The sequence below is a fragment of the Centropristis striata genome, chromosome 16, assembly GCF_030273125.1.
Source record: "Centropristis striata isolate RG_2023a ecotype Rhode Island chromosome 16, C.striata_1.0, whole genome shotgun sequence".
Classification (NCBI taxonomy): Eukaryota; Metazoa; Chordata; class Actinopteri; order Perciformes; family Serranidae; genus Centropristis; species Centropristis striata.
This window is the reverse complement of record NC_081532.1, coordinates 24,843,098-24,855,817: the sequence shown is the minus strand read 5'-3', so window position 1 is coordinate 24,855,817 and position 12,720 is coordinate 24,843,098. Positions and strand designations below refer to the sequence as shown.

The 12,720-nt window shown below is 38.5% G+C and overlaps 1 protein-coding gene across 1 annotated transcript in view; it reads right to left on the bottom strand.

The window, feature by feature from the left end:
- Window positions 1–1,908: 1,908 nt before the first annotated feature.
- Window positions 1,909–12,720, bottom strand: part of LOC131987963 (mitogen-activated protein kinase kinase kinase 7-like) — a 24,260-nt gene continuing 13,448 nt past the window's right edge. The window contains exons 8-14 of the mRNA XM_059352915.1: window positions 11,782–11,912; window positions 11,093–11,177; window positions 10,373–10,503; window positions 10,134–10,272; window positions 6,560–6,621; window positions 5,084–5,199; window positions 1,909–2,509 (exon numbers count right to left, since the gene is read on the bottom strand). Coding sequence (XP_059208898.1) covers window positions 2,338–2,509; window positions 5,084–5,199; window positions 6,560–6,621; window positions 10,134–10,272; window positions 10,373–10,503; window positions 11,093–11,177; window positions 11,782–11,912 — 836 coding nt within the window. The 3' untranslated portion in view covers window positions 1,909–2,337. The remainder of the gene's footprint in view (window positions 2,510–5,083; window positions 5,200–6,559; window positions 6,622–10,133; window positions 10,273–10,372; window positions 10,504–11,092; window positions 11,178–11,781; window positions 11,913–12,720) is intronic.

Sequence of the window (12,720 nt, the reverse complement as noted above, 5' to 3'; positions counted from 1 at the left end):
TCACATATGGAGAGTGGTGTGTTTGACCACTAGCTTTGCAGTTTATCTTGGTGTGCCACCCTTGTTTTACTGCAGCACTTTAAGACTTACAGCAGAACAAATCCTCCAGTTATTCATAGTTCCAGCACCAGTCACTGGCAGCTAGAGCTTCACAACACAACCTTCCTTCACACAAAACAGTAAACTTGTAATAAAAGCATTATTCCAAATAAGACGACTAACAAAATTCTACAAATGTTTTTTTTTTTTACTTTCTAAAAGCATATAATTGCAGACTGTACATTTTAAAATCACAGGAGAAATGTTTTATAAAATAAACTGAGATGAAAAAAAAAACTGTACAAAAACAATCCTTAAAAACGTCAATCCATCCCAAAGAAACCCACCTTCAGAGAAATCACCAATCTAAAGTAAGGCTACAACACAAATGCAGAACTGTCTTTAACCCAAATAAGTGCAGTGCAGAATAATATTAATATAATTCTGTGAACTATAACTGTGTTTAAAAAGTAACTGAAGAACATAGAAATTAAACAGAAATAAAGAAATGTGTGCCAGGTTCATTATTCTACAGTTATTTCCATTTCAAACAGCCTCTCAATCGCTTTTCTTTTGCTCCGAGGCAGCGTGTCTCTGAAGCAGACCTCCTTTGGTAAATCTTGTATTCACAGTAAAACTGGTTTAAAATGGTACCACCCATACTGTCAGTGCCTTTCCTCTTTTCAATAAACATAATACAATGGGTGTGAAACTGAATATATAAAAGTAAGAATTTACAAATTACAATTTTAGTTACTTTTCAACGACTCAAAAAAGAAAATACAATAAAATAAAACTCACTGGCTAAAAGGCAAGTCATCTTCTGACTGTTTTTCTGAAATAAAGTCCATTTAAAGTCAATGTGAATATCTTTGGTCCCACCATATCATTACCATTGTCAAATATTGAAATGAACGTTGAATTTTATGGTTAACCCCATCATCAAATTAACCCATACAGGATGTCTCATGATCTTACAACGGAATTATCTCATGGCCTCATGATAACAAAAGGTGCTGATATTTATTTAAAGTCAAAATTCAATTCACTTGTGCTCAGAAACTAAATGTCTGTGTTATGTATCTATGGTCAAACTGGTCATTACTAAAAAGAAGGCTATGGGCTGAAATATGTGCCACCAGAAACTGAATTTGAATTATCTATATTTGAATTTGAATTGCTTAACTTGAATCATTGCATTAAAAAACTAAATTTGAATCACATAATTTGAATGTGTATTGTTCAGTATGAATCATTGCATTGAACAACTGAATCTTGAAATTGAAATTTAATTTATTAGTTTGGAACTGAACATTCAGTTCTCACAATTCAAATTCAGTTCACAAAATTCTATTTCAATTTTCTGCGACGAAGATCTCGGAGCGCCTCTTCGGCATTTGTTGCCACCCGGTTGCCATAGCGCCTCTTCAGCCAATCAGCACTTCCGTTCCGTTCCAGCCTCATCCATCGTCAAGCCAGTCAAACTTCTGCCTCCGTTTCGTGGCGAATGGAAACCAGGTGGCAAGTTAGCAAGAAGGAGGAAGGAACGGAAGGGTGCTGATTGGCCTGAAGAGGCGACTATGGCAACCGGGTGGCAACAAATGTATAAAAAAAACGAGGCTGATTGCCGAAGAGGCGTTCTGTGTATCTTCGTCGAAGAAAATTGAAATTGAATTTTGCTGAATGAATTTGAATTGTAGAGAAGTGAATGTTCAGTTCCAAACTATAATAAAATAAAATAAAAATTACAATTACAATCAGATTCAGTTGTTCAATGCAATGATTCATATAGAACAATACAAATTCAAATTATGTGATTCAAATTTCAGCTTTTTTAATGTCATGAAGTTAAGCAATTCAAATTCAAATATAGATAACTCAAATTCAGTTTCTGGTGGCACATATTTCAGCCCATAGAAGGCCTTTTCCTGTGGTGACAATGGCTTCTACATTGGTATTCTCCTCTTGGAGTGATTTTTTAGTCTTGATTGGAAATGTCTGTATGGCAACATAATTGGCGTGAGTACTAAAAACTATTTGTCGTATCACTCACATTCTGGACTGGAATTTTGGAGCACACTTCTGTTTGAGGCAGATTGCTGACCAGCATTGGTACCAGTTAGCACCAACTGGTTTCTAGGAATCTTGATGCATAGAGTTGTGGTGAGTAAAATGTTATTTTCTCAAGATAATGGGCTTCCCTACTTTATGGTCACTTCATGGAGTGATTCCTCTCATCCATCAAAGAAAGAGGCAGCCGAGCAGAGTAAAAAGACCAGAGGAGATGTGGACTGTGTCCTAGCTGGGCTGCTGGTTCTGACTCTTGATAAGGCTCAGTTTGCTCTTCAGGCCCTGGCAGAAGGCAGACAGGTTGCTGTTGTCCTCCAGCAGTTTGCTGTGCTCCTGGATGAGACGAGATGAAGTCTGCTGCTCCCTCTGGTCCTGCTCCAGCTCAGACATTAGGTCCTGTCTAAACAGAGGGGGAAGCACAGATCCTGTTACTGTCAGTGGCTACTTTCAAAAGTAGAGAGTCATGAGGAGCTAGTGGAAGCACAGAGAGGCAGTGTTTGTTCAAAACAACAATGGCTACCCCTAAATAGGTTTGCGTAGATGCTGCAAAAGCATCAGTTATATCAGATTTGGATGCAATTTTTAGTCAATTTGTGTCTTTGTAAGTCATTTTGTGTCTTTTTTGGTCATTTTGTGTCTTTTGTTGTGTCTTTTTTAGTTATTTTGATGACTAAGGAACGGCACTGATTTGGATAAGGAACGGAACTGAAACATTTTCAGATTTTCAGCATTTATGGAGAGTGCCGGCACTTTTTCAGTTTCCAGGTACAGCTGCTCAGATGGTCCTGTGGAACAACCCACTTGGCGCATCAGGTGTAAGCACCATTGTCACGCCTTCACTGCAGAAAAAGATGTGTCTAAAAACAAGATAAAAACACTAAATCTGAGGGAAATGATCTTGCTGCATGGACAGATAATTACACTTGACAAGATTTCTTAAATTAAGATTATTAAATCTAGAAATAAGCATGTTGAACGCTTAAAATAAGAAATTAACTCTTAAAACAAGATAAATTATGTAACACTTCTAAATCTAAAGTTTTTTTTATCTTGGTAAGACACAAATCATTTGCAGTGCACTCTGCTCGGGCCAGTTCATCGCTGCTTGCAGCTTTAATTTATCAACTTTTTGGGAATTCGGCTTTTGCTTTAGTCTGCCTTCTTCATCTCAGTGACATGAGACTTCAGCGCAAGTTAGAAGGAAATAGCTGGCCTGACTAGCCTCTAAAACAAAGAAGTCAATCCATTCCCAAACAGAACTGTAGAAACAAGCAGGTGTGCTCACATGCCGTTTCCCACTGCTTCCAGTCTTTATGCTGAGCTAGGCTAACAATGTCCCCACTCCAACCTTCTCATCTCACTCTCACAAAGAAAATGAATAAGCCTGTTTGATAAGATGTTGAACTGTTCCTTTAAATGCTGAATGATAACAGCTCGAGAGCCAGCAGCAGTAGATGTCCTTGAAAATGTCTCATGTGTTTCAGAATGTTTTATTTTGGATGATTAAAGCTACACTGGGTCATAAGTCTGACCTGAAATCTTATCACCCAGATAACAATTATTTTTGGTTAGCATAGCAATACCTTTGTGATTTTTAGTCCACTGGTGACTACTGATTACAACTGAACACAGAGGGAATGTAGATTAACTCCTCACTTTACACAGCAACACCGCAGCTACACGCAGACATGTTACCATACCAAATATTATTCTTTTTCCCTGGAGTCTTGGGTTATTTTGTCCACTTTTGAATCCTTTTCATCCTACCTGTATAGACCACTTAAAAATGTTTAAATGCCATGTTTGTATATTTGTTTTCAGCACAACCTCACCTATATGACCTGATAATAATTGATTTTTTATTCTGACTTACTGGATCAACATTTTGAACCAAAAAGAAAGAAAGAAAAACCAACATAAATGTGATCTTGTGATTGTGTGTGATCCTGTCATCAACTCTGTTTTTTATTCTAGTGGGACTCTATTTGATTTGGGTCTTTGTGTTTAGCGTAACAATTTGGGTCAATTTCTGTATTTTTTAGTCAATTTGTGTCTTTGTAAGTCATTTTGTGTCTTTTGTTGTGTCTTTTTTAGTTATTTTGTGTCTTCTGTGGGGTTTTTTGGTCATTTTGTGTGTTTTTTAGTTATTTTATGTGTTTTTCTAGTTATTTTGTGTCTTTTTTAGTAAATTAGTGTCTTTTTTAGTAAATTAGTGTCTTTTTTGGTCATTTTGTGTCTTCGTGGGGTTTTTTTGGTCATTTTGTGTGTTTTGTAGTTATTTTGTGTCTTTTTTGGTCATTATGTGTCTTTTTTAGTAAATTAGTGTCTTTTTTGGTCATTTTGTGTGTTTTGTAGTTATTTTGTGTCTTTTTTGGTCATTATGTGTCTTTTTTTAGTCATTTTGTGACTTTTCTGGTCATTTTGTATCTCTTTTAGTCCTTTAGTCCAAAATAAAATGTGAATTTTTAAATCTTTTTTTTTTTACTTTTAAAACAATTTCATGCTCAATAAAGAATTTTAAATGTGTCAAATATGAACAAAGGTGTCAAATCTAACATATAAGAGGGTTCCATCCAGTTCTATCATTTGATACTAAATATATTTGAGCTTGTCTCCAGTTTTACTTGGTATATCATCTTCAAACTGAAACTGGCCTCATGGAGTTTACAGCCAGAACTTTAGAGGTAAATTTACAGTAGGGCTCCACGCTGCTTTGTTTTCTAGTCTGGATGGAGTCAACAAGTCTGGATTTGGTGCTTTTGGAGACTCCAGAGGGTTAAAAGGGTTTTTTGAGGAGTTTTTCCCTGGCCTCTGTGAGGGTCTAAGGTCAGAGGGTGTTGTACCATGTACAGTCTGTAAAGCCCTTTGAGGTGAATCTGTGATTTGTGATTCTGGGCTACATAAATAAAACTGAATTTAATTGAATCGACTATAAATCAGGTAAAGATAACATACAACCTGTGACCTGACTTACTTCCGCAGAACCAGTTGAGCGATCTCTGACTGGACCTTAAGGTACTCCTGAGCCATCCTGATGTGCTGTTCAAACACGGCCATGGACTCTTTGGAGTTTGGACACGGAGCCAGGGGCTGGAAGCAAAGGGACAGCTCAGTGATATGTTCAGGGTGTACCAACATTCACATCATAATGCTGCGGATCAAAGCAAAACCACTGTTTATACTGAAATTAACAACCCTGCAAACTTTACAATGGTACACCAAAGAGGCAAACTATTTAGGTCAAACTCCAACCTACAAGGAACCAGAAATATATGGAACTACTACAATTATAAGTTAATGAATTAATAAATCGTGTCAACCCCTGCCTATTTCTGGTTCAGCATCAATACATGTTAAGAGAAAGAGAAAAGTGGACAAAAACTCAAATAAATTAACATATGTTCAAGCATGTCTACAGAGTGCATCAGTTACATTTTCACCTGTTTCTTGTAAAACAATAGGGCTGGGCGATATGGACCAAAAGTCATATCCAATATATTTAGGCTGAATATCAATATACAATATATATCCTGATATTTTTATCACAAAGTGAGAACAAATGTTCAGTCAAAGATGACATGTCACAAGTAGTTTTATTGAAGCCGTTTATTTAAGTGAACATAAATACTGTATAACAGGAGTAGCTTTTTTTTTTTTTTTTAAGTCAAAGCTCTATAAAGTGCACATTTAAATAAAAAAATATCTTAAATAAAAAAAGCCTATTAAATAAAATAGGCCAATATTTTTCTGAAATAAATATATTTATATGAGAAAAGAATAAAGAACACTACAAAATAACTAAATATGAACTGTATCAATATATGCCATATTGCCTAATTCCAAATCACATTTAAAAATATATCGATATATTTTTATATCGATATATCGCCCAGCCCTAGCATAAAGTATTACATGCATTTAATTCTATTTAGTTTCTACTATGTGTGCTCTGATATATATGTCACTTATTGTGAAAAATTCCTAATACACACAGAAAAAACGTAGCTCTTTAACAATGGTTAGTGAAAGTATTTATGAACTTAATGGAATGTTGCTCTTTTTAATTTATTTACCTATTTGTATTCTTTCACTAACAGTTGATGAATGAAACTTTCATAGATGCTATATAGGCTTTTAGTTGATAGGTTTAATGGGATAACTGTAATAACTAATAATAATAACTAAAAAATAACTTTAGCTGTGAACAGGAACTAAACACATCCACTGAGACATGTTCCACACATGTTCCTTCATTCTAACAACTAAATGAAATATGTATGGCACATCAAACCATAATGGACAACAAAATCAGTCAAACAACTATGAGATATTGTTATAATTATTATCATCATTAATATAAACAGTTGCAGTAGAAGTATTGTAAAAAAATGTTTTATTTTTATGTTATGTTTTAATTAACACAAACACATTGCATGAATTTTCAACTTACCTGTAACTGGTGATCCAGTTTCAGGTAGGCCAGGGGAATGGAGCTGTCCAAACCATTAGTCGCTAAAGACACACACACACACACACACACACACACACACACAAAGACACACACACACACACACACACACACACACAGTGAGTGTTAAATAGCTCCTGTAGCAGAAAACACACACACTCACACATCTGCACAAAGACAAACAGTGAAAGGTTGCACTGTAGCGCCCCTTAGTGGCGCCGTGGTGGCAGTGCACCTTCACTCAAAGCTTTGCCTGTATGAGTCAGACTCCAGGGGCCTCATGTATCAAAGAGTGCGTAGCTTTCATACTGAAAGATGGCGTACTCCCAGAACTAGAAAATTACGTACGCAAACTCACCTCCACTTGTATCAAACTGTTCTTACGCCCGGTTCAGCACCTTTCCTTGATACATCCCAACCAGCTGGAACTGAGCGCACATGCACGAGCCACCAGCCACGCCCCGGCCCCTCCCCAAAATTAATACGCAGATGACTATAAATCGCCGGCATGCCCACTGATTATTGACAAAACAACGACAAATCAACTTGCTGCCACTGCACGCGAGGTGGACATGGTGATCTCCAGGTGGAGGCAGGAAAATGAGCTTTTTGTCGCCTCAGCTCTGGGATCAGCAACAAGATGTCACTGTGGCTGTTAACCAGCCGGATCAGAGACCTGCCCCATGACAGAAGGGTCCCTCAACACACGCTCCTTCTAAACGCCACCGTTATTAAATGTAGCCAGAGCCGTTAGAGCTGCCAGTGCGTAATGCTGCCAAAATCATTTTTATGCATCAGTTTATAAGCTACACTTAACTTGTTGTCCCAATTAAACATCAAATACGGGAACAAATATGCACCACACCTGACGTATTCTGAAAGGATTTCCAACACATGTTTTTTCTCCGGGGAGAGGGATCTGTGGTCATGGATCGCTGTGCACCTGCAGCGTTAATATCTCCATGTTAAACCAAAGGGGAAGCGGTCGGCGATCGGGACTTTGACACAGTAATTAAGGCAGGTTAACTGTGAAAAATGTGTGCGCTCCATAATCAGAATCTCAAGTACTTTATTGATCTCCGGAGGGAAATTCGGTATGTATAAAAATAGTGGAAATAGCAGAATATATAGACTTAAGAAAATATACAATCTTAACATCAAAACATATAGACTTCAACATATCATTGCACAAGTCAGCAGCAGTACGCAGGTGAAGTCTAAAATATGAAAATAGATGAAAAAAATCATCTATCCCCTCATATTTAGAACGGGTTATTGATGGTGGAAAACGGCATTTCCCCTCCATTTTCCGAGAGCTATAAACTATAAAAATAATTCACCCTTCTGTCATGGTGCAGGTCTCTGATCCGGCTGGTTAACAGCCACAGTGACATCTTGTTGCTGATCCCACACCTGAGGCGACAAAAAGCTAATTTTTCCTGCCTCCACCCCGGAGATCACCACGTCCACCTGGCGCGCAGTGGCAGTAAGTTGCTTTGTCGTTGTTTTGTCAATAATCAGTGGGCATGCCGGCGATTTATAGTCATTTGCGTATTCATTTTGGGGAGGGGCCGGGGCGTGGCTGGTGGCTCGTGCATGTGCGCTCAGTTCCAGCTGGTTGGGATGTACAGTGCCTTGCAAAAGTATTCATACCCCTTGGAATTTTCACCCTTTTGTTGCTTTTACACATTAAATCATGGTCGATATTAATTTGGCCTTTTTAAAAAGAATTTGCAAAAAAACCCTCTTTAATATCAAAGTGAAAACAGATTTTTACAAAATAATGTCAATTAATTAAAAATCTATAAGGTAAAATAAATGACTGCATAAGTATTCATACCCTTTAAAGTAACTGAACTAATTCAACAAAGTTCCAGCTAGTTGATGCAGCAGAGTCTCAGTTAGTGTAATGGAGATCAGCTGAGTATAGTTGATGTGTGTCAAGTGATTATAGTATAAAAAACCGTGTCTGGGAGGTCCAGTCTCTGGTTCATCACTATTCCTGCTACAATAGTACCATGAATACAAAAGAACACTCCTAGTAACTCAGAAAAGATCATTGAACAGTGGAAGTCAGGAGATGACTACAAAAAAAAATTTAAACTCATTGGACATCACAAAGAGTTCAGTTAAACCATCTTTAAGAAATGGAAGCAGTATGTCACTTGTTTAAATCTGCCTAGAGCTGGCCGTCCTCACAATCTGAGTGACCTGACAAGAAGAAGACTGGTCCTGCAGCCTTCCAGGACCTGCTGCTGAGGAGCATCCTCAGAGCATGATGCTGCCACCACCATGCTTCACGCTGGAGATGGTGCGTTTGTGGTGATGTGCAGTGGTTGGTGTTCGCCAAACATAGTGTCTAGTCTGATCGCCAAAAAGGTCAGTTTTTGTCTCATCAGACTGTAGAACCTTCTTCCAATTGACCCTGGAGTCTCCCACATGCATTTAGGTGAATTCCAGGTGAGATTTGATGAGCTTTTTTTCTCTCCCGCACAGCTCCGACTGTAGAAGAACTATAAGGCCTATAACTCCTGCAGAGTGGTCCTAGGTGTCTTGGTGACCAACCTCTCCAGTCTTCTTCTTGTCAGGTCACTCAGATTGTGAGGACGGCCAGCTCTAGGCAGATTTAAACAAGGTCCATACTGCTTCCATTCCTTAATGATGGTTTAACTGAACTCTGTGGGATGTCCAGTAAGTTTTTTTTTTTTTTTTGTAGTCATCTCCTGACTTCCACTGTTCAATGATCTTTTCTAGGTTACTAGTTACTAGGAGTGTTCTTTTGTATTCATGGTACTATTGTAGCAGGAATAGTGATGAACCAGAGACTGGACCTACCAGACACATGTTTTTTTATACTATAATCACTTGACACACATCAACTGTACTCAGCTGATCTCCATTTCACTAACTGTGACTCTGCTGCATCAACTAGCTCGAACTCTAGTCTACTAGTTCAGTTACTTTAAAGGGTATGAATACTTATGCACTCATTGATTTTACCTTATAGATTTTTAATTCATTTATACTATTTTGTAAAAATCTGTTTTCACTTTGATATGAAAGAGGGTTTTTTTGCAAATTCTTTTTAAAAAGGCCAAATTATATCCACCATGATTTCATGTGTAAAAGCAACAAAAGGGTGAAACATCCAAGGGGGATGAATACTTTTGCAAGCCACTGTATCAAGGAAAGGTGCTGAAGCTGGCGTAAGAACAGTTTGATACATGTTGAGGTGAGTTTGCGTATGTACTTTTCTAGTTTTGGGAATACGCCATCTTTAGTATGAAAGCTACGCACTCTTTGATACATGAGGAAGATGTCTTTGGACTAAACTTGGCTGAACCTCGGCATAGCAGACAGAGCCATTCTACCAAGCGACTCTTTTTAAAACACAGATCTGACAGAACAGAGGATTTAATACGTAAAACAAATGTACTGATCCATTGATTGATTGACTGAAGTTTGAGACTGGAAAATGTTTGATAAAATGCTCCATAAATAAAACAGCTGTTGTGTAGCCTGCTAGCGGAGCCTCAGTATCAGTTGGTTTTCTCACCTGTGGGACTAATTGTCATCCTCAGTTCTGATTGGCTGGTGGTGGTGATGGGGCTGGTGCAGTGGGTGGGGCTTTGGGAGCGTCCTGCTTGACTCTCTACACTGGACACCCTGGACAGACCAGCACGCAGTGTGGCTGTCTGAGGGGACCAGAAGAAAGGTGAAATCAGAAAATGCAGTCAGTATGATTGTGTACTATCAGTGTTTGATGTGTTTTCTTCTTCTTCTTCTGATCGTTACCTTTGAGGGTTTGAACTGAAGTGGAAATTTGGCCTCAAAACTTTTCAGGGTTTCTTCTCTGCCGACTGAGTTTCTGTGTTCTGTGTTGTCATCACTCTTGTTACTGTTGATGGTGTAGTCAGCATAGGAGCCTGCACACAGAAAATGTCACTTTTATCCAAAGCCATGTACACATGAGAGTTCATACAACACACAAGTAAAGATATAGAGATATAGAGATATAGAGATATATGGAGAGATAGAGAGATAAAGAGATAACTTTATTCATCCCAAAGGGAAATTTGGTTGTCACAGCAGTCCGGTATTCAAGTACAATAAAATACAATAGAATAAAATACAGAGGTAGAACAAATAAAAACAACAGTAGAAAAAAACACAGAATAGAACAAGGACACTTAAGAAGTTAAAAAAAGCGACAGCTCCTATTGTATAAATAGGAAATTTGTGCATTTTTACACTGCACTTTTAAGATTTCATGCTCAAATGCATGTAGTTGTACTGAGGGCCACTTCAAGTGAGGGTGCGGGCCGTATGTGGCCCCCAGGCCTCCAGTTGCCCATCCCTGCTCTAGAGCCTTTAAAGCCCTTCGAGGTAAGTTTGTGTTTCTTGCATATAGAATTAAAACTGTTTTGAATTGAACGCAAACACACACACACACCCTGTTGACTATAGATATTTTCTTTAAGTGGACAGAAACAACGATGCATTAGTAGAAGTTACCTGTGCTTGTGGCTGATGAAGAGCCGCTTCTGCTGGCAGAAGACTGGTGAGGAAGCTTGAGAGGTTCGTCTGAGCCTGGGAAGTACTGCAAGATCCAAACACAGAACCGTTACAGCTCCATCGGATTCATAAAGCCCCATTTGATGGAAAAAATTATCAAAAATGTCATCTGTTGGTTCTGACAAAGCATTAACGCATTAAATGAAGAGTTCCAACACTTTATAAATACAGAGGAATACAGTTATCGTCTTTATTTTAACCCATAAGAACCCAGACCCAGTAATCCTTAAAGGAAAATTATGGGGGATATACCACATAGTGTTCACATAGTGAACCACATAGAACACATTTCTGGTGTTTTTAAAAAAAATTCTACCCCTAAATGTCAAAGATCTGTGATGTGACATATACGTTACATTGGGCGTTTATGGTATTTAGGTTTCTGATATTTCTTATTTCAAAATAAAAAACTAGACAGCTAAGTTGTTTGCCAAACTGATATTAGTTTGACTGTTCAGTCTATACATTTCATAAATAACTTTGTTTAGTTGTTTTCTGTATGTATGTAACAGAAAGAAAAATCTGATGCAAACTAAAAGATGTGTAAATACATATGTACACCAATACATAGTTGGTTCAAAAAAAAAAAAAAAAAAGATGATAACAGCACGTGTTGGGACACCACATACCTTCATGAGATGGCTCATGGTGTTTTTGACCTCCTCCATGGACGGTCTCTGGCAGGGTTCTTTGTCCCAGCACCGGGTCATCAGGGTCTCTATGGGCTCTGGAAGGTCTTTGATCAGAGGAGGCCGTGTACCTGCATCACAGCACACATTAAGTCAGTCATCCAGTCATTCAGTCATCCAGTCAGTCAGTCAGTCAGTCAGTCTGGGGCCAGGAGTATTTCAGTGTAAAGCTTTGCTGGTTCTCATCATCACTGCAGGGGAGACAGTGTGTCCTTTAGCTCTTCCTTTTGGTTTACTAGACCAGTGGTTCCCAAACTTTTTCTTGAGGGACCCACATTTTGACCATTGTAAACTTTGGCGACCCCCCCATTGTCAATTACTTCTATGAAGCCAAACTCAATGAGACTTTCATGGTACCCTCTCTTTTTCTTTTTGAGACATTCAGCATTTTCGTCTCCCTGATGCTTCGCCATTTTTCCATTAGCTCTGTTTCTGTTGTTAGGTGAGGTTACCGCTAGGAGAGGTTACCGCTAGGTGAGGTTACCGCTAGGTTAGGTTACCTCTAGGTGAGGTTACCGCTAGGTGAGGTTACCGCTAGGTGAGGTTACCGCTAGGTGAGGTTACCTCTAGGTGAGGTTACCTCTAGGTGAGGTTACCGCTAGGTGAGGTTACCGCTAGGTGAGGTTATCACTAGGTGAGGTTACCTCTAGGTGAGGTTACCTCTAGGTGAGGTTACCGCTAGGTGAGGTTACCGCTAGGTGAGGTTATCGCTAGGTGAGGTTACCTGTGTATACTGCAGGAGGGATGTTACACATGTCCTTATTTTCGCGATATTGCCTTTATTTTTAAACTTATCTAAAGTGATATTTCTATTTAATTAAATGAATAAAGATTTAATGTAGCCCTTATTTAGTTGTTTTTGTCCCACTCATGAATAAA